The sequence below is a fragment of the Macaca fascicularis genome, chromosome 4 (genome assembly GCF_037993035.2).
Source record: "Macaca fascicularis isolate 582-1 chromosome 4, T2T-MFA8v1.1".
Taxonomy (NCBI): Eukaryota; Metazoa; Chordata; class Mammalia; order Primates; family Cercopithecidae; genus Macaca; species Macaca fascicularis.
In genome coordinates this window covers 86561831-86585447 of record NC_088378.1, presented here as the reverse complement: position 1 = coordinate 86585447, position 23617 = coordinate 86561831, and the positions used below count along the sequence as shown (strand labels likewise).

The 23617-nt window shown below is 35.3% G+C and overlaps 1 protein-coding gene across 8 annotated transcripts in view; it reads right to left on the bottom strand.

Annotated features, from left to right (window-relative positions):
- The window catches only part of RNGTT (RNA guanylyltransferase and 5'-phosphatase), a 333967-nt gene that overhangs the window by 158452 nt on the left and 151898 nt on the right, over positions 1–23617 (bottom strand). For 6 of the 8 annotated variants that reach the window (XM_065543746.1, XM_045391222.2, XM_045391227.2 and 3 more), the window contains one exon: positions 19808–19876. The exons of the other annotated variants lie outside the window; for them this stretch is intronic. In XM_065543746.1, coding sequence (XP_065399818.1) covers positions 19808–19876 — 69 coding nt within the window. The remainder of the gene's footprint in view (positions 1–19807; positions 19877–23617) is intronic. 8 annotated transcript variants of the gene reach the window in all.

Genomic DNA, 23617 nt, shown 5'->3' with positions numbered 1-23617 from the left:
ATTTGTAAAAATGCAATAATAGCATTTTGCTTGCCTAAAACAGGATATCTAGACCAAAGATATCCAAAAACACCTTGCAGGCTTATGTTACTCTATTATTTCCACCAGTAAAATGTGAGTAGTTATCACCAGATTCAACAGTAAAACCTGAGACACAATGCCTTCTTCACAAAGATCACATCTGAAGCTAAGAAAGATCCCTGTCCTCACTATAGTATTAGTTTTATTACAGCATTTATTTTTAAAGAAAACTTTAGAAATCCTAGACAGTAATGCTGCTAGAGACAGTAAAACAATGGAATCAATTATGAACGCACATTCTTCAATAATCTATTATTTGCCTTTTCACTATTACACATTATAAAGAATCCACTCCTCTAACACTCCAAATATACCCACAATGAAAATTACTCCCAATTCATCTCTCATCCTAACTTTCTCCCAGATAAAAGTATGTCAGGCACTGGCTTATTCATTAATACCCTAAAGGCAGCCTAAAGTTTTAAATCTAAAACTGAATCATTTATATTCTTAAACAAAAAACTAGTTCATCTCCATTCTGATTTCCATTTCTGATTAACATAATGCTCCTAACCAGAAAGGTTCAAAACTCTCTAATCATCTTTGATGCAGTCTCTACCAGTTCCATATTCCACCAATTACCTCTCTTACTTTTTCACCCAGGCTACTGTGATCAACTTAATTCTTATCCCTATTATCAACAGGTCCTATCAAATACAACTGATCCTGAATCCATCTGGTTAGATGGTTTACTGAAAATAATACAAGCTTCTCACCCTAACAACCAAAGACCACCTCCCCTCTGCCCGCTTATCTAGCCTTATTCATCCTCTCTAGTTTTATCCCCTCCTATGCCCTTTACACAGAATAATAAAGGCAGTAATAACTTCTAAGGGCTAACGTCGACTGGGTTTTTGCTTTTCACCAGTTACTGATTTGACTTCTCTTAAATAACTTTATTCTCAAAATAGCTCCATGAGGTAGGTGAATCTAACATGGTACCTTTTTCTCATGGCTCACAAAACAGTCATAAAGAAATTGGTAGAAAAGATATTTGAACCCAAGTATTTTATTCCAGATTCCAAAATATATATTAACTACCACATTGTATGGGGCGAATGGAAAGAAAAAAAGGTGTACGCCGTACACAAAAATCAACTCAAATGGATTAAACATTTAAACACAAAAATGGAAACTGTAACACTCCTAGAAGAAAACAACAACAACAAAAATTATTGACATTGGTCTTGGCAACTATTTTCTGGATATAACACCAAAAGCACAGGCAACAGCAAAAATAGACAAGAGAGACTACATCAAACTAAAAACCTTCTGCACAGCAAAAGAAACAACAAACAAGGTGAAAAGTCAACTATGAAATAAGAAAAAAATATCTGCAAACTATACATCCACGGGGTTAGTATCCAATATATAAAGAAGTCATACAACTCAATATTAAAAATACAAACAACCTGTTAAAATGGATAAGGGTCCTGAATAGACACTTCTCAAAACAAGAAATGTAGATCGCCAACAGGCCTACTAAAAAGCATCTCAGCATTTCTAATCAGCAGGAAAATGCAAATCAAAACCTCAATAAGACAGCACTTCACATTTACGAGGATGCCTATTATCAAAAAGGCAAGAACTAACAAGTGTTGTCAAGGATATGGAGAAAAGCGAACCCTTGTATACTGTTGGTGAGAATGTAAATTGGTGCAGCCCATTAGTGAAAACAGTATTGAGGTTCCTCAAAAAAATTAAAGACAGAACCACCCTATGATTCAGCGATCCCACCTCTGAGTATGTATCTGGAAGTACTGAAAATAGGATCATGAAGAGATATCTGCTCTCTCCCATTCACTGCAGCTTTATGCACAATAGCGAAGATATGGAAGCAACTTAAATGTCCTGCAATGGATGAATGGTTAAAGAAAATGTGGTGTATATATAATGGAATATTATTCAGCCTTACCCCCAGAAAAGTAACTTCTGCCATTTGTGGTAATGTGGTGGAGCTGGAGAGCACTGCACTAAGCAAAAATAAGCCAGAAAGAGAAATACTGCATGATCTCACTTTTACATGGAATCTCAATTAGTCAAACTCATAGAAGCAGAGATTAGGATGGTGGCTGCCCAGAAATGGAGGGAACTAGAAATGGGATAATGTTGGTCAAAGGGTACAAAAATGGCAGGTAGACAGAAATCTCAGATGTTAACTAGCTGGAATGTGGTGATTATTTCACAATGTACATCAAAACATCAAGCTGTATGCCCTAAATATATACAATTTCTACGTGTCAAAAAAGTTAAATTGTCACAAAACATAGAATTTAAAGAAAAAAGACAAAATGGTTAAGATATCTGTTCAAGTACATTCAAAAGCCCTATAAATTTATAAATCTATAAATCTAAGAAAATATGGAGAAAGCAAAGAAATCCAGCATCTAACGCAGGGTTGTTTAACAGCAATACTACTGACATTGGGGCAGTTGACTCTTTGTTGTGGGGGCTGTTCCGTGCAATGTAGGAGGTTTAACAGCATCCCTGGCCTCTATGGGCCAATCAAAATAATAAAAAATGTCCCCACATACTGTCAAATGTTATTTGGGAAGTAAAATCATGCCAGTTGAGAACCACTGATCGAAAGTATGAATTTATTCTTTTTTTTTAAACCAATATCTATTGATCAACTGCTAAGACTGTGTCAACCAGTTGTGCTAGAGGCCAGTAAGATAAAGATAACGGGGGTTTCAGACAAATAATAAGCAGTTACAAAAAACTGTCAAGAATTTAATGAAATATTAAGTTCAGAGTGCTATAATAGCAGAGAAAATGAAATGTTAACACAGTCAAAAACATAAAGAGAAGTTTCCCAGGGGAAGTAAAATTTAAGCTGAGAATTACACAGGCAATAAGGATGAGTTAAGTAGCTACAAGAGAAAGTACAGTGAATCAAGGAACTAAGACATTTAGATTGCCTACATGTACAACACAGTATTTAATATTCACCCTACTGTTACAAGCACTAAAAATATCACTGTGAATGAGACAGAGATGGTCTCTGTCTTCATGGTACTTACAATCTAGTAAGAGAAATGGTAATTTTTAAAATAACTAAAAATTCATACATGTTAAGTGCATTGAGGCCAATGGGAATACTGTGGGGGCAGGGGAGAGTCAAGCTCAGCTAGACAACCAGGCTTCCTCAAGGAAGCACATCTAACTTGATAGTTCAAGGATAAATGGGAGTAATATAAAAAAGAAAATAGTTTCAGGCAGAAGAAATAGCATGTATAAATACATATTTTTTACAGACTCTTTCAGTTTATAGCTCTTATAAAATGAATTGGTCTATCAGTAGAAAGAGCCACTAAAGTTATCACTGAACTTTGACAACAAAAGGAAAATCAATTTTCGTACCCTACATAGACAAAATGTGTGCTTTTACATATTTCCTCCTAAAACGTGGAATTGCTATAAGCATAAGGGATAAGAGATAACAATTAATAACCCCTATCTTTTTGCTCTGATTCCAATATATCTCCCTAGATGCCTAAATCAGAGCACTAACAAAAACAAAATAGACATTAAAAATATACCTGGACAAATTCTGAAAAGCAAACAATATGTAAACAAAAAGTAAAATAATATGCTATCTTTATGAAAAAGTAGAATGAAAATAAGAATGTATTCACACATTTGTATTTGCTTCTATATAGATAAAGAAACTAGGGAAGAAGTATGAGAGAGAGACTTTCTTCTGTGTATTTTTTAAATACATGTTAAAATTTCTGAACCAAGTGATTGTATTATCTAGTTTAAAAATTAAAATTATACCACTGTAAAATGCAAATTTTAAAATCTACCATTAATGTTTCAACTTTAAACATAAGTTATTAATAAAAAGAACTATCCCTAATTCATTAAGTGTTTAATATGTATCATTTATATAAGAACTGATTTGGTATTCTGTATATTTACCCTCTAGGAATTCACCACTTCTTTCATTTTTTGAAGTCCTTATTTATATATTTCCCCTTTCTCTGCTACCAATATATCATCATTAGCAATTCCTTTTAGTTGTACAGATATATCTATATCTAGCTGAGACTGATTACAAATTATGCATCTGTAGCTGTTTATTTTGCCAACAAAATTCAAAAAAAACTAAATATTTATTTTTAAAACTTGAAAATGATGTTTTCCTTTTCTTCCTTACACAAAGCAAGCTAAGAATATTTTGCTGTGCTCTAAAAGTTGAACAAGGAAAAAAAATTAAAATAAGGTGCATTTTCTTTCTTGGCACTTTGCTATTACAATTCCCTGGAAAATTATATTTTTCAATAAAAATAACACATTTTGAGAAAAGATAGAATGACACTTTTGCAGCCTGCCAGAAAACAGAGCCCTTCTTCAATTGAAGACCTATCAAAATATGCAAGCAAATGTCATGGAAACAGAAGCTCTCACCATGGTAACATCCTTGCTACAGAGGAAAACCATTCTAATTCGTCATGTACTTCAAGACAAGGCATTAGGCTAATTCCAATTTTCATCTTACAATCTATCCATAATATTCAATATACCTGGCAGCAGTAAAGATTTGATAAAAATATTAATATTTCAAAAGAATGCAATATTAAAATCAAAGCTGACTCTAAATTTCTATGCAAACTGATGAATACCAGATACATAAAATCAAGCTGACCCACCTTACAGGAAAATCAAAATAGTGAGGAAAACATTAAAAAACAATTATATCTCTACCGTTTGAAAGTAAATAACTCTAGACTCAACAGAAACAGTTATGTTTTACTAACCATAGTAGAGTTGGTAGGTACAACAAGAAAAGCCATTTTTCTAAATATAAAACAAAAACACTTTCAAGATTTTTATTCTTACTTAAATTATACAATCTACTATTCTGTTTTTATTTCATAGTGATAGATTATTAATGGCATACAATTCTTGCCTAGAAACATAGTTTCTCCAGATAAAAGTAAAATCAAAGCTGATTTCCCAAAAGGTTAAAAATTAATGTTATTTCCACATGTAAAAATTTAATATGCTACATAAATCCGCACTAAAATCTACTTATAAAAGCTAGTAAACAAATAAGATTTAATTTTACTACCAACTTTGTAAATTAAACAATCTAATAGCTATCATGTAAAAGATCTAATACCGGCATATTAAAATACCAAATCATCATGTTAAAATATTCATTTTTACGTGATGAATGGCCAAAAATTAGCAATTCAAAATGGAAATGTAATCGCAGAACTGAAAACCATATAGATAGGAGTCTAATAAAACATAGTTTATTATAGAAGCTGATAATGAGATGGAAAATTCAATTTGATAGTGATTCTTTTTTAAAATGATCATTTGTTTGATGAAAGCTTGAATCTTAAACCTTAGAAAGAAAATAGATTTATATTGAAAATAAACAGATAATTTTTTCCTTTTGAAGAAAATACCAAAATTTTTCTCAAATATTTAAGTATTTTTGTCAAGTATAGGTTACATTTCAAATTTTTTTAAAACACTGTGCTACAGACTGATGTTTGTGTCCCTTCTAAAACTCCAGTGTTTAAATCCTAACCCCCCTAATGTAATGGTATTAGGAGGTAGGGCCTTTGGAAGATGATTAAGTCAAGAGGACCCTGCCTTCATGAATGAGACTCCTACCCTTAGAAAAGAGACACAGGAAAGCTCCCTTGCCCCTTCTGCTGTGTGGGACACAACATGAGCCAAGAAGCAGGCCTTCACCACACACTGAATCTGCCAACACCTTGATCTTGGACTTCCCAGCTTCTAGAACTATGAGAAATAAAATTCTGTTGTTTGTAAGCCACTCAGTTTATGGTATTTTGTTATAGCATCCCAAACTGACTAACTGTTTATATTATTGTTTACATCACTGTTTGTGAATAATATAATTAAGCCACCTTTAAATAAAAAACATTAACGTTATTTTTGAATCAACAGCAAAACACACAGGGAAACCAAAAGGCAAAACATGATAAAGAAAAAAGTAAACTGGCTCCAAATCCAATTTTGGTCTTTAACCTGAGAACAAGGAGAAAGCACTAGAGATGAAGGAAGATCTCTCTGGATACGGAAAGAAGAAAAGATTGGGCCAGGCTTGGTGGCTCATGCCTGTAATCCCAGCACTTTGGGAGGCCAAGGCGGGCGGATCACAAGGTCAAGAGATCGAGACCATCCTGGCCAACATGGTGAAACCCCGTCTCTCCTAAAAATACAAAAATTAGCTGAGTGTAGTGGGTATGGGCCTGCAGTCCCAGCTACTCAGGAGGCTGAGGCAGGAGAATTGCTTGAACCCAGGAGGCGGAGGTTGCAGTGAGCCCAGATCGCGTCACTGCACTCCAGCCTGGGCAACAAGAGTGAAACTCCATTTCAAAAAAAAAGGAATGAAGAGAAGGCAAGAATGGATGCCACTGTAGTGGTTCCAGCAAGAGGCAATGAAGGACAAACTGGATTAGAGTAGTAGCAGTGACAATGGAGAAAAAAGGGAATAATTTAAGAGATACTTAAAAGATAAAGAAAGACTTGGAGAGGCAGGAGGGGACGGTGCCAAAGATGACAGCTAGATTTCTGATTTAAGTAACTGCATTTAGTAACTGAGGTGAAAATGCTGGAAAAGAACCAGTCTGTATGTCTGCTTACTTGATCATTTCAGGAATAGAGATAGAGTTTGTCTTTGATATGCAGATGCTTCTCAACTTACAATGGCATTACTGTCCCCAGAAAAATAGTCAGTCATAAGTTGGGAACTGTCTGTATTGTGTTTCTGATGTTTTTGAGAAATTCAAAAGGCAGCATCAGAGTGGGCAATAAGATAACCAACTTTGGGGCTTACATAGAAATCTGAAGTCTGAGTAACATGTGATAAAAAAGAACTAAAGTCACAGGTATGGATGAGATTACTAGAAAAAGAGCAGGGCATGAGAAAGAATGAAATCTGTTGCGCTGAGTCCCGAGAAACACCAAACTTCAACGGCTGGTAGAAGACGAAGAGCTTGAAAGGGACCGCAAAGGATGGCAAAAGACTAGGAGGAATCAGGAGCATGTGGTGTCACAGAAGCCATAAAAGAAAGTATTTCAAGAAAGAGTGAACAGAATATAGACTAACACTAACTGATCCAGTAAAAAAGGGTGAAAATGTATCTTGATTTTTCAACGAAAGGAGATGATGGCGACCTTTCAAAAAAGCAGTTGATTCAAACATCATTTACTTAGCAGCTAAAGCCCTTTTTAAAACATAATCTCATCTACAAGTACAATATATAAAAGTAGTATTAGTAAATCAGCAGCACTGCAATGGAAGCAGAATGCTGACCTAGTAACCTATCTTTCCATGCAGTCACCTGAGGCACTTCACAGAAATCTAGAACACTGGAGTTTATCTTTTTGAAACCAGTGAGCGAACTAGATAACCTCTGCTGTTCTATAATTCCGTAAATGTAATGTAATCCACTTTGTCTGAATCCAGGCTTTCATGACGATTAATGACTGCTCTGTGTCTTAGTCAAAATAAGGTATTAGGGTACTTCTTTATAAACATAAATATTCTAAGCTTTATTTCCTTGATTAAACCACGGATTAACTTTTCCTTCTTATAAAAGTAATAAGTAAACAAGAGTAAAAAAAAGTAATAAGTAAAAATGTCCAATTATGAATGTGTTACATGGTTACGTCTCTGAAAATAGAATATTAAATCAAGAGCTAAACAATAAAACTTTCTCCTAATTCTTCAATAATTTGCTAGGATTCAAAATATCTTCTTTTTTGGCCGGGCACGGTGGCTCACAACTGCAATTCCAGCACTTTGGGAGGCCGAGGTGGGTGGATCACCTGAGGCCAGGAGTTTGAGACCAGCCTGGCCAACATGGTGAAACCCCGTCGCTACTAAAAATACAAAAAATTAGGCCGAGTGTGTTAATGACACTCACGCCTGTAATCCCAGCATTTTGGGAGGCCGAGGCCAGTGGATAACGAGGTCAGGAGATGGAGACCATCCTGGCCAACATGGTGAAATCCCGTATCTACTAAAAATACAAAAATTAGCTGGGCATGGTGGGGTGTGCCTGTAGTCCCAGCTACTCAGGAGGCTGAGGCAGGAGAATCACTTGAACCCGGGAGGCGGAGGTTGCAGTGAGCCGAGATTGCGCCACTGCATTACAGTCTGGGTGACAGAGCAAGACTCCATCTCATAAATAAATAAATAAATAAATAAATAAATAAATAAGCCAGGCATGGTGGGACAAGCCTGTAGTCCCAGCTACTCGGGAGACTGAGGCAGGAGAAATGCTTGAACCCAGCAGAAGGAGATTGCAGTGAGCTGAGATCGCGCCACTGCACTCCAGCCTGGGCGACAAAGCAAGACTCTGTCTCAAATATGTAGGTATCTATAGATATCCACAGACATATCTTCGTTTTTCAACAGTACTAACATCTTCTACCCTTTATTCAACCTCAATTCACTCATTATAATGAATGTAACAGAGTAGAATAAACTTCTTGCTAAGTTTTACGTAACTAGCACCAAACACAGTTGGACCAAGGAGTTTTTTCACAAGTAGATGCACTAGTAATCCTCATCATCCGTTGCCATTCATTTGCCTTTGGAATATTTCTCTGGTACCAGAGGATGGATAACAGGCTTTGCCTGTGCTTCATCAGGACTTGTTCTCTACTTTATATACACTCACCCTTTCAGATCGCTAGGCTGATCACTCAGCTATCCCTTTCTTGATTTACTTGAATTGTTGGCTAATAGGAATCAACAGATGCAACACCACACTGTAAGAAGTTTCAAAGATTTTATGATAAATGATAGACTAAACATGTATTTATGCTCGCTTTGATATAAAACCTCACTAAAGGTGAGAGTTACAGAAAAAAGAGGTATCAACAGAAAGGGAAAACAAAAATATAAGACCAATAGCAGAAAAAAAAAACATAGCAATGTAATTTTGAAAGACAGAAAGTACAGAAGTTAACAGAGCATAGAGCAAAGAAAACCAAATACTAAGTACATACAAAGAAGGATGTCAATGCAAGTCATTCCTGCTGCATGGTGCAGTCCCCAGAAAGGATTGAGTCATGTAAGTAACAGGTAACCTACACGGCTGCCAGGGGATAAAGGTAAGCCATAAGACAAAAAACAAGGAGACCAGGGAAAGTCTATAGAAGGACCACTAAACCTCTAGCTTCTCTCCTCTACTGCGGGCAAAAGGCAGGAGATATGTTTATTCTGTGAAAAAGCTGAAGGACAGAGCTACAGTGGAGAAGATTCAAAACAGAAGAGAAAAACTGAAACTGCAAGGGTAAGTGAAAGTTTACCCAAGAGTGGACCCTAGCCTCTTTACCTTCTCTACTCCAAGAATAGTAACAGCAGGCAAGAGACTGAAGAATTGACCTCGAGACTGGTAAAAGAATTTCAGGGAAAATAACTACACATTATAAAATTTGTATATCCTCCAATTTAAAAAGAAAAGTTTATACACATTTTAACATTATTTTTTAAATGCAGATTACCTCTAATATATTATATTACTTTTGTCATAATAATGCATTACTTGCCCTGCACTTAATTATTAAAGCTGAGTTCATCAAAAAGTTTCAGACTTCTGCAAAAGAAAAATTTTGAAATGTTGGCAAATTTTACTTAAAAAGTTCTTGGCCTGATTAAGGGTCCTAAACTTCTCATTTAGAACTTGCTCTTTTTAGGAAGTCTAAGGAAGAAAGGTAATTTACAAATCTTACAAAGACAGAATCAGAAATTACACTGGGTATTAAGGTCTACAGCTATCCGTTGGAAACGTCTTATTAAGCTATAACTTTGGTGGGCTGAAAAATGGCCACCTAGAGATATCAGGAATGTGTTACATTATATGGCAAAAGAGACTTTGGTGGTGTGATTAAATTAAGGCCATTCAAGGGCAGGGGAGATTATTCTGAATTACCCAGATGAACCCTAAATGCAATCACAAGTATCTTTTTTTTTTTTTTCAATTTTTTTTAGAACAATTGTCACCAAGGCCTGAGTGCAGTGCCACCATCATAGTTCACTACAGCCTTGACCTCCCAGGCTCAAGCAATCCTCCTACCTCAGCCTCCCAAATACTACAGGTGTGTGCCACCATGCCTGGCTAATTTTTTCATTCTTTATAGAAATGGGGTCTCACCATGTTGCCCAGGCTTATTTCAAACTCCTGGGCTCAAGTGATCCACCCACCTTGGCCTCCCAAAGTGCTGGGACCTCCAGATCAGTAAGGGAATAAATGCATGTTGTTTTAAGCCATCAAGTTTGTGGTAATGTGTCAAAGAAGCCATAGGAAACTAATATAGTAACTAGCTAGTATCATCATGTTTTCTAAATTTCAACTTCGCATTTACCACCCTTAGGATTTCTGTCACATCAAAATACCACTACTATTATTATATTTTTCTTTAAATTAGTTCACTCTAAAATCTAACAAATAAATATTTTAAACAGAAACTTTATAACAAATGGTATACCATTTATACTATACTAGAAAATGGTATTGCTTACCCTAAATAACCAGTAGTCCTAAAATTAGAAAAGATAGAAATTAATCAATGATACTAAATTCTAGTAGATATGTTGCCTATTGAATAGTCTGAAAGTGGGTCCACACTCTGTTGAAAAGGAAAGATCAGCAAGTCTTAGATACCAAAAACTAGAAATAGACTTTCTCCTTATAATCTGAAAGACTGAATAAAAACAAGAATGGGACTACATTTCTCATTGTATGATGCAATGTCATCTGATGCCCTGTCCCTGGACCACCTAAAATCATGTCTCCTCTCACCACTAGAAGTCATACCTGTCTATAATCAACTCTCTTCTTCCTTACAAATAAGACCTAGTGCAGGTGAAAAGGAAAATTTAGGTGTTTCCTTTGAATATACAAACAACGATCAGAAAAAGGCTATTTTACCTGGTGAAAAGGAAATTGATGACAATGTATAAGCATAAAAGAAGGGAGAAAAACCTTAAGTATTCTTTCTTTTAAAGTCATAAGGAGAATTTATGAGTAAGAATTATTAGAAAAATGTGCCTTAAAGTCTGCTTTCTTTAGCAGAATATCATATAGTGTCTGATGTCATTCAACTTTAATAGAAACATATTTCCATTTTTTTAAAGAGGTAGAAAAGTCATAAATCTCTGCATAAGAGCTAAGTACAGGTTTAATCTGGGGCTTTGGCAAATCAAAAGTCAGAAAGTGGAATTCATAAGACCAATCTTGTGATGGTGGCCTAAACTGAGGATAAACTAAAAATAGCAAAAAATCAGCTTTTGCAGGAGAATCTGAGGTTGACCTTACAAAACCAAAATTAGGAAAAAATAACAAAGGCTACACAATTCAATATAATGAAATTTTGCATTTGAGAGAGCAAATTGCCTCCTGCTACCCTGAATGGATTTATGCGAAACTGGAGCCTATTCTGGATGGCATAGTTAATATATATTTATACTTAGAATATCCTTTAGAATATTTTCCAAAAATATAGTAGGAATGTAAAATAACCACTGAATTAACTAGGATGGGTAGATATGTGATTATCTACTACATCCTTCTTACAGCCAGATGCCGTTTTAGCAATTAACCATCCAGTTAAAGAGCACACCAAAAATATGATGAAAGGTATATATTAGTGATAAAAACTAGGAGATTTAAAGTTGGTAACATGTGCTTTTAAGAAATAAAAAAACTAGATAGAAAATTATCATGAGAAATTATAATCAGAAATTAAACATTAAAAAACAAAGACTGAAATCATTAAAACTTCATGGAAAATGAAAATGATGAACTAGATACTTATAACTAGTATAAGTAGCATAGTGCTATGCCATCAATTAAACTGTTACCAAAATAGGTAGTTGTGAAACATGTTTTCTGAAATAAGTTATAAATGTAAACTAATCTAGAATCTGTTATAAATAAAATAAATCTGTTTTAATAAAAATAAATTAATGTATTTGGAAGAAGCTGACAATGTCCACTGATGAACAAAATGTGACCCTTTCAGAGACATTCCATATATTTTATAATCTTAACAACGTAGGAGATAAAAGATTAAAAAGTGAAAAGTCTATTGAAATGATGGCAGGATGGCCAGGCATGGTGGCTCGTGCCTGTAATCCCAGCACTTTGGGAGGCCGAGGTGGGCGAATCGCTTGAGGCCAGGAGTTCGAAAATGCCATCTCTACTAAAAAATCGCTTGAACCTGGGAACCAGGGGTTGCAGTGAGCCAAGATTGCGCCACTGCATTCCAGCCTGGGTGACAGAGAAGGACTCTGTCTCACCCACCAAAAAAAGAAATGATGGCAGGAGAAAAAAATTAATAGGAATACAGTCATGTAATAGTCATACTATCAAACTTCATAAGAAGTCTAGTTTATTTTAATTGTCTCACTTGCCATTTAAAAGACAAATCATTTTTTGGAAACTAAAATAAAACAGTTTATTATTTTATTAAAAATTCATTACTTAGTAGATTTTCACCAGGTATTGGCAGAAAGAAGGAATTTTTAAGTACTGATTTATATCATTTGCATTGATCATCATACGACCATAACAGAATTTCAAAGCTAAGCTCTTACAGTCTCTACATTTTACAGATGAAAACCTGGAGAATCAAAAAGATATTCAGTGGTGTGTGTCTGTCTGTTTGTTTGTTTAACCAGAGACCACTCCTAACCCACTGGGAAGTCTCTGAAGAGAATATGCAGAGGACAAAGCTCATGTTATTGTTTTAGGGAAGAATGGTGTTTGGATTCTGGACTCTGCAAAGAAAAGTGGGAATTTAAAGAAAGCCACTGATAAGTTTCTTGAAAGGAAAAAAAGGTAACAGCATAAATTAGATTATACATATTCCTATGCAGCAAGGAAGATAAAATAGCTATAAATTTAAAAGGTGTTTACCTACATTGGTAACATATAAAACTAGTCAAATCTGAAAGACTGGGGAAAACACAAAGATGCATTTTCATTCCTTTAACAAACAGTTTCTAAGATATACTGGGCTAAACAATGGAGGTTTAAAAAGAAATAAGGAAGGAAAGGACTAATAACCTCAGATTATTTTGTGAGGCAAAAACATAACCACAGTCCATAGATTTTTTGAGGCAAAAAAATAACCAAAAGATAGCTTGTGAGGGGTAGCTAGAAACAGCAAGGCATCTTTAAAGAGAATGATTTTTGCTTTGAGAATAATCATTCAAGCAATCAGTTTTAGTTCTGAAGCAATTTGACAATTAGTAACAATTTTTCAAGAGGAAAGATAGAAAAAGATATTGCTTTCAGCTTCATGAAAGCAAACCAATCTCCCACAAATCCTATGGAATGGAGAGCAATGAAGACACAGTGTGTGCACAGGAATCTAAGATTTCCTCACTCTTGAACTGGTGGCCTCAGAATGAGATCAGCTGCTACCAGAGAACTGAAAAATCTCCATGTCAGAGAAGTAGAAGGTAAAGGTTGATGATCAGGACCTAGACTATCATGGAAGGAAAGATCTAATTCTAGACAAAGGTGTGTCACTTCTGACCAAGTTGCTCTAAAAGTGATGATAGAGGAATATTTAATGCATATATGTATGTGTCAATTTTGTTTAAAGAGGTTTAAGATTAAATATTCATGACTAAGGTAATATGAAAGAAATCTAGTAACTACCTTTTTTGTGCATTTACTGCCTTCAGCCCTCTATGTTGATAGTGTTGAAGAGAGGTGTTTTTAAGCCACACCGTTAGTCTAATGGTAGTATTTTAGGGTATAAAATCTATCATTACACAGAGAATTACAATTCAACTGAAGATCACAAATGAATCACCTACAAATGCCATGAGCACATACAAGAAATGGGAAACAATAAATCAATATATCTAAACCTGCACTGTCTACTACACACATGGTCAGAGCACTTGAACAGTGTCAAGTCCAAGATGTGCTGCAAGTGTAAAATTCCCAATGGATTTCAAATACTTAGTACAAAAATAATAATTGTTTTTATACTGAGTAAATGTTGAAATGATAATACTTTTGACATAGTGGTTTAACTAAAATATATTATTAAAATTAATTTCACCACTTTCTTTTTTTCTTAATGTGGCAACTAGAAACATTTAAAGTCTATATGTAGATCATATTTGTGTTACACGTTATATTTCTATCAGCCAGTATCAGTCTCCCCATATTAGGCTTTCTTCCAGAATATAATTTTACTAGGTCAAAAAACAGGGGTAGACTGGAAAGATAATACAGATACAAAGAGCAGTGAAGAAGCTACTGAAATAGGTTGAATATAAAACAATTTGAGCCAAATCTGACATGATCTTTTTAAAATAAGGAATAAATAGCAAGGATAACCCAAAAAGACAAAGTGATGAGCCACTTAACAGACTTCAGTGACTGTTTGAAGATTGGTTGTCCCTAGCGGAAATGTATAGTATGAATGAAGAAATAGAGTACTAGAAGCAAAATAAAGCAGGGGTTAAAGGTTGATTTAACCAAAACACCTATAGCCATACACTTTTCTCTATGAAGAGAAAAAAAGGGGGATAGAACTACCTTAGAAGACAAGTATAAAGACAGCCATCCAAAAGCTGGAAGAGGCCAAGAAAGCCAGTGTCTTAGGAGGCTTATTACAAATAGAGAATTTGAGTAAAATTACTCTCTTCTTTCTAGTTCTATTGTCTAATATTGCTAACAGTTATGACTTATGAGGTAAAGTTTTTAAAAACACAAAACTGAATATGTAAACTAAGAGTAGATCTAAAACTTCTGGAAATTTCTGACATTTAGACAAGTAGTCCTGAGCTACAGTTTACTGTACTTTTTCCCTAACTCTCTAGCATATGTGAGAAGATCATTTAACATTGCAAACACATTAATTTTCTCCAAATTAATCTAAATTCAAAGCCATTCCAATTAAACTTCTAAAAAAAATTGCTGGGTAACATGAAATACAGATCCTGAAACTTACATGTCAAACAAAATGTCTGCAAATATTTAAGAACGTCCTGGCAAACAGTGAGGCTTGATTTATTACGAGATAATCAAGATTATACCAAGTTGCACAGAACTACACAAACACAATAAACAATTTGGGGCTAAGTCAGAGCCATAAATTTGTAGAAGAGATTACAGACCATTGAGAATAACATTTCAGTTTACAGCTGAAACAAAAGCTCCGTAAGTATAACGACCAGTTTGTACAGCATTACGTTTTCAAGATCACTCGAATCAAAGAAGCAGGAAAGATAAAGTCGAAAAAGTAGGGAAATCTATCAGAGAAGAAAGGTAAAAGGGATTTCCTGGATGAAATAGTGAAAAGAAACTCTAAGAAGAAAAGGCTATGCAGCAGGACTGAAGAATGGAAGGCTTCGGAAAGAATGCCTTCAAATGAAAAATAGACTTATATTTTTATATATATTATATATTTGACTGCATTGAATAAAATCAAATAGTTCTTCTGGAGAGTTTAAAGAAAGAAGTAATAATTATAATAACCAAAAATATTCCTAATGCTAGGTGACAAGACTTTTCTAAAAAAGAAAATATAATTGTATACTATTTGACTTAGATAGGAACAATATTTATGTCGCCATAAAAATATAAAAATTGAATATTAATTTGACCAAACATGTGATATAATTACAATAGGATGACGGAAGGAGAAAGGGGAGTGGAGGGGGTTAGTGGAATTAGAGGGCTCAATCCTATTATTCCATAGTACAGAGTAAGCAGATCATGTATAAAATACAAAACCAAAAAAGAACAGCATAGACTGTGTGGAATTGTAGAAGTAAAAGCAAAACAAAAAGGAAAATAATTACCTCCTAGGAGTAGTACTTAGGGTGCAGAAAAAGGTAAGAGACTGTTCTATTTTTCAGTACAAATCACTCATACAATTGATATTTTAAAATCATGGATAGGCATTACCACGGATTATGTGCAACTTACATAATTTTTTCAACAATAAAAAATATTACCTTCATTATTTTGAATATACAAAAAACAGAAAAATAGGCTGGGTACAGTGGCTCATACCTGTAATCCCAGCACTTTGGGAGGCTGAGGCAGGCGGATTGCTTGAGCTCAGGAGCTTTAGACCAGCCTCGGCAACAAGGCAAAATCCCGTATCTACGAAAAATACACAAATCAGCAAGGCGTGGTCGTGCGCGCCTACAGTCCCAGCTACTTGGGAACCTCAGGTGAGAGGATTGTTTGAGCCCAGGAGGTCAAGGCTGCAGTAAGCCATGTTTGTGCCACTGCACACCAGCCTGGGTGACAAAGTGAGACCCTGTCTCAAAAAAAAAAAAAAAAAAAGAGAGAGAGAGAGAAACAGAAAGAAATGAACTGTAAGAAATAAGGTGGCAGAAATCCTCAAGAAGCAATTATACCTAAATCCAAAGGTGTGCTTAAAAAATTACATATATCATGATCAAGTAGCATTTATCCCAGGAATGCGAGGATGGGTCAATATGAGAAAAATCAGTGTAATTTACCACATAAATGGTGTAAAAAAGAAAATGACAGGATAATCTTAATAGATACCGAAGAGGCATTACTGCCTTAAAATTAATGCCTTAAAAGGTGTTAAAGCCCCAAAACCTATTTATGATTTTTAGAATTACTGGAAGAACAGAATCAGAAATTTCTTAACACAATAAAGGATATCTAACAGAAATCTACCACAAACATACTTAATGGAGAAAATTTAGTTACATTCCCTTTGAGGTTGAGAGGAAGGTATAAATGTCTTCTCCCTCATCTAACTAGAACTAATACTTAATTCAGTACTAGAGGTCCTGGTCAATGTGTAAAATTAGACAATGATGAGAACTAACAGAATTTAACAGGATTGTTGAATCAATAAAATAAATCAAAAATCTAGGTGGTGTACTAGAAGTAGCATTTAAAAAAAAACAGACACGATTTACTACAAAAGCAGAAAATGACAAATATTTAGAAGTCACCATAACAATAATAAAAAACTTAAACTCAATTATAGAACAGAAAAAGACCTGAAGAAAAGCCACAGCATTCACTGAGAAAGTGATTTAGCACTGCAAACACATCAATTTTCTCCGCATTAATCTAAATTCAAAGACGTTCCAATTAAACCCCTAGCAAAAATTTCTGGGTAACATGACAAATTGATTCTGAAAGTTTCAGGTTAAACCAATTGTCTACAAATATTTAAGGTAATGCTGGCAAACAGGAAGACTTGACTTAATACCAGATATCAATTACAAAGTCATTGTAATAAAAAGTGTGGTCACAGCCGGGCACGGTGGCTCACACCTGTAATCCCAGCATTTTGGTAGGCCAAGGTGGGCGGATCACCAGAGATCAGGAGTTCAAGACCAGCCTGGCTAACGTGGTGAAACACCATTCATACTAAAAATACAAAAAATTAGCTCAGCATGGTGGTGCGTGCCTGCATTCCCAGCTACTCAGGAGGCTGAGGCAGGAGACACACTTGAGCCCAGAAGGGGGAGGTTGCAGTGAGCCAAGATTGTGCCATTGCATTTCAGCTTGGGCAACAAAAGCAAAACTTCATCTCAAAAAAAAAAAAAAAAAGTATAGTTACTAGAAAGAGAACAGACTGACAAATCAACTGCCTATACTAGACATCCAAGAAAGAGACTCACTTATTTGTCAGGCCATTTTTCCTACATATGCCATACATGCACAGATCTGAATCATGAGTTTCACACACTGAAATTTTCTGAATTCATTGTTATATTTAGACTTTGCTTCTTTCCATCTAGGGAGACTGGAATGTGTTAGAACTCAAAGATTCAACTTTATTTTTCCTAAAATAGTATTTTCTTCCATTTCCATCCCTAACCTCTAGTGCTCCTCCATCTCCTCCTCCCTCAAACACAGAAGATAAGATTTTTCTATTTTCTGTTTGGCAAGGGGGGCTAGAAGACAGACAGATGCCAATCACATATCACATTGTCTTCAAATTTGCATTTTAGCAGAGATTTATTATATATGTAAAGCATATATAATGCTTTACATGCATAGGTTGAATATCCCTTCTCTGACATGCTTGGGACCAGAAGTGGTTTGGATTCTGATTTTTTTCAGATTTGGGAACATCTGCATTATATATACTTACCAGTTGAGCATCCCTAATCCAAAAATCCAAAATGCTCCAACGAACATTTCTTTGAGCATCATGCTGGTGCCCAAAACGTTATAAATGTTATAGCATATCGTCTTTGGATTAGAGATATTCAACCTGTACAGTATTTAACTGTGTTCAAATTATTTGTTCCCTTTCTTTTACCCCAGGCACCCAGTCTGATGTCTCCATATATAAATTCTCAACTAGCTTATACTCTAATTACTAAAAGAAGAGTTGGTGAAGAAAAAAAGCAACATGTGATGAGGTGGTTGCACAAGAAATAAACTCTTTCCTATAGAGTAAGTAGTTCTCATACTTGAACATGCATTAGAATCACTTGGAGAACCTGTCAAAACACAAACTGCTGCCAGGCGCGGTGGCTCACGCCTGTAATCCCAGCACTTTGGGAGGCCGAGGTGGGCGGATCACAAGGTCAGGAGATCGAGACCATCCTGGCTAACACGGTGAAACCCCATCTCTACTAAAAATATAAAATATTAGCCAAGCATGGTGGCTGGTGCCTGTAGTCCTAGCTACTCAGGAGGCTGAGGCAGGAGAATGGCGTGAACCCCGGAGGTGGAGCTTGCAGTGAGCTGAGATGGCGCCACTGCACTCCAGCCTGGGCGAGAGTGCGAGACACCGTCTCAAAAAAAAAAAAAAAACACCCACAAACTGCTAAACTCCATCCCCAGACTTTCTACTCAACAGGTGTGGGGCTGAGCTGCATCTATGAAACTTCCTGGACGGTGCTAATCCTCCTCTATAGGCGACATTTTGAAAATCGTTGCCCTACAGAACATGGGTTATCAACTAGGGGCAATTATGTTCTCTGAGGAAACTGGGCAATGTCAGACTATATTTTTGCTTGTCACAAATGGTAAAAGGGGTGCTCCTGGCATCTATACTCCTGGCATCTAGTGAATAGAGACCACAGATGCTCCTAAACATCCTACCATGCACAAGACAGCTCCCATATCAAAGAATTATTTGGCCCAACACATCAGTGGTTGAGGTTGAAAAAACCTGCTATAGAGTAAAATACAACTTACTTCAAATATATGATTCGACCATTAAGTTGGTAAAAGTTCTTCAGTGCATTTCAAAAAGTTAACATGGGAAAGACATTCAAAAGTTGTATTTTTTGTCAAGTAGTGACAACTGTTTGAATTTTACTCTACAGTAAACTACAGCAAAATGAAGTTTTATAGAGATTAATACATAAAAGTATATCAAGTTACAAAAGGAAATAAACATTTATATAATGTTATTGGTAGACAATTATTTTTTAATAACTAGTTATATTAAAAGACTGGTTTCTTTGACATGTAATGACCAACAATGCTTATTTCGTAAGCTGAGTGAAAAACAGGTGCTTATTTTAGTAGTACATGTATTTAGATATAAATAAAATCTTTCATAATGAGCAACTTATTTTAAGGAAAAGTAGAAATCACAGCAGTAATCAATTCTAAGTAAATAAGTCTGAGACATATATGTGTATGTGTATATATATGTATATCTGTGTGTACACACACACACAAACACACAGACAAATGCACACACACACAGAGACAAATGAACTTACTCCAGTAGGCTGAAAAATAAGTCCATCCATTTCATGGCTCACTTCTTTGGCAAAATTTCCTTCAAGTAGCTATAAAATAAATACACATGTATTCTTTAAAAATATAATAATCACTTTAAAAGTATTTAAATGTCTTGCTAGGCTTTATAAAAATGTAATATATAAGTTATAAGAACTGAAAAACAAAATAAGACAAAGGGATAGGTCTAAAGGAATCTAGGTTAATACATTCTAAGATCTGAATACACACACACACACACACACACGAAAATTTCCATTCCTTGCCAGGCTAGATATTCTAAACAATAGTCCTAAGTACAACAGCCAAAATAATAAATAAAGCATTGAAAACATATTTTTAAATCTATTCCTAAGCCAGCACAAAAGGAAGAAAGACACAGAAGCAAAAACAAAGTGAAAGTAGAAACTCTGGAAAGTAATAGATAAAAGGAATAAAAAATAAACACACAAAAAAAATCAGAAGCAAAAATCTGTAACTACAAACTAGCTGAAACATGAAGATTATAGCCCAAAGCTACAAAGACACTTGCTTGGGGGCAAAAATTTGTAACCACAAACCAGCTGAAACATGGAGATTATAATCCAAAAATACATTGTGTTTTCCAAGAACCCTTACAAAATGATTTTAATCTTACTTTGGGTTTTTTTGTGTGTCTTTTCTACATTTTTCCAAGCAGAGAATTCATTGCAAAGAATACACAGTAAAAAATACAATTAACAGTTTTTTCAATGCCGTATCAACAGAGTTATAGACCCTATACCCTCTAATTAATTCTGACTTACTACGTGTTTTAACGCATCTCTTTCACAGATTTTTATTATTTTGAAGAACTTAACATGTATATCACTGATGGAGGCCTGAAACACGAATTTTTGCATGTCGGAGAAGAGAACAAAACATACTTTCACAGAGCCAGGTGTAGCAATTCATTTTCACGCTTGCTAATAAAGACATACTCGAGACTGGGTAATTTATAAAGAAAAAGAGGTTTAATGGACTTGCTGTTCCACATAGCTGGGGTGGCCTCACAGTCATGGCAGAAGGTGAAGGAAGAGCAAAGGCATGTCTTACATGGCAGTAGGCAAGAGAATGAGTGTCAAGCAGGAAACCCCTTATAAAAGCATCAGATCTCATGAGAACTTACCATCATGAGAACAGTATGGGGGAAAACAGCACCCACGAATCAATTACTTCCCACCAGGTCCCTCCCACACACCAGGTTATCTAGAATCTGGCCAATTAACAGAAAATTAAGGAGAGTTCTATGATTCAAACATGTCTCCTAAATTTTTGGATATGCTATGTGTTATACATCCCTTTTGTCACAATCACACACTCTTGAAAGTACTACGTTTAAGCTTACAAGATTTGCTTTCCAAAAGCAACAACCAAAACTTCAAGTACATATTTCACTTGGAATAAAAATCTCTGATTCTCCTCCCAAACTGTGACTTCATCTTCTCTGCCATTTCATCCTTCAAAATCCATAATTTCTCTAAACTGAGGGCAGTTCAAATTTGAGTTTAAATATCTATATTTCCTTAAAATTTCAATGTTCCTTTCTCACACCGAGACAGAAATTAGATCAGTAATTGCCAGAGGCTTGGGGGATAGTCTTCAATGAGTTTCAGTTTTGAAGGATGAAAAAGTTGGCTGGGCGTGGTGGCTCACACCTGTAACCCCAGTACTTTGGGAGGCCAAGGCAGGCAGATCACGAGGTCAGGAGTTCAAGACCAGCCTGTCCAATATGGTGAAACCCCATCTCTACTAAAAAATACAAAAATTAGCCGGTGTGGTGACGCGCACCTGTAGTCCCAGCTACTACTCACAAGGCCGAGGCAGGAGAATCACCTGAACCCGAGAGGTGGAGGTTGCAGTGAGCCACTGCACTCCAGCCTGGATAACAGAGTGAAACTCCATCTCAAAAAAAAAAAAAAAAAAAGTTACTTGCTAAATTCATAGCATTTCTGCTGAGCAATGATGCAATAAAAACCAAACACCACAATAATCTCTTTTTTTTAAAAAAAAAAAAAGGTTATTAAAAAAATGTAACCTTCAATCTTTCATTTGCTCTACTTGTATTGTGGGTACATCATTTATGGCAAGTTAAGATGGTGTTTCCATTCTTCAACCAAACTTCTCAAATTCATGTAATGGACCATGCCTGTATATAAAGTATAAAGTAACAATAAAAAATAGCCAGTTAGCAAGACTCTACATAACATGATGCTGCCTGCCGCAGAAATGAAAGTAATTTCATTTTTTATTCTACTCTTTTTATAAATCAGAGTATTTAAAGGACTGAAAATTCATGGGTCAAAATAGGAGCTTCGCTGCATTATTCTAGACAATATTTTTTTCTTCACTTGACACATAACATTTATGATATCACCTATCATGTATCAAAGACCTACCACGAAGTGTTGTGCTTGGTACCTAACATACCATTCAAAATACATAACTCCTCATGAGATGTGTATTCTCAAATTTTGAATTATTATTCAATTTGCCAGAAAAGGAAACTGAGGTCATCAGACATAAGCAACTAGCTTTAATTCAGACAGTAAAGTAAAATCACTCAGAACAGATAATATCAGACTTAAAAATCAAGAGATAACTAAATAAAGTCTTATGACTCTCTGAAACAAATGTCCCAAAGATTTCTGCAAGTTCCTAAATATATAGGTCCTCCAATAGCCACTTAAATTTTATAGACTTGGCCAGACACAGTGGCTCACACCTGTAATTCTGGCACTTTGGAAGGGTGAGGCAGGGAACTGCTTGAGGCACCAGGAGTTCAAGACCAACCTGGCCAACACAGCAAGACCCCATTTCTATATTTAACAAAAATTGTATACACTTTAAATGCATTATAGCATATACTATATGAATAAAGTGAATATGAAGAGAGGTAAAATTCTTGAAGAAAAAAAGGTTTTCTAAGAATAGAGATGAAATCTAAAAATGTTATTAATATTGTATACTTTATATTAACTGATTTTTATATTCATATGAGATCATATATGTAATGTGTTTATTAAATTAGAAATATCACCTTTTGTCTATTCACAATTCTTAAAAAAAAATGTATCCAAACTTGTTATGGCCATCTTCCATATGTCAGTATCTTCATCATTAGAGCCAACATTTAAGTCATTTAGCCAGTTTCCATTACTTTCACTGCTGCTGTCTCTGATTTACAGCATACTTCAAATTATACATGAGACTATAACTGCAGATGTTACCCCAAGCTACAAGTACTGATTGACTAACGTCAGGAAAATGCTTTTTCCCCTCATTCATTCCATAGATCTATGTTCATAATCTTAAAGTGCTTTGCTCTTTGAAGAAACCTTTAAAATCCTGGTTTAAGATAAAGTTCCTCATTCATTTACAATGTGAAAAATAGTAAGAGAATGCTGCTTCCACACTGATGATAATAAAAAAGCAGATAATCTATCAAATCATAACTTTTGTTATGGCCATCAGAAAGCTGACATCTGCAGGCAACCACATAAACTAATCCCAGCCCCTCCAAACGAGGATGAAGTATATGAATTCATGTCTTCTTTGGTAGGGAAAAGGAAGAGGAAGTGGCAGCCATAAGTGAGTACAAAGAAAACAACTGAACATCTGGCCAATTCTTAAAAACTAAGTCTGGGTGAGTGGAACAGTTTAGAAACCCTGGAAGCCCCAAACACAAGAGATACAAACTTTTTCCCAGGCTTCTATCAGGCTTCACAAGAAAGATCACCGGCAGGGCAGGACACATGAGAATGCCCCACCTC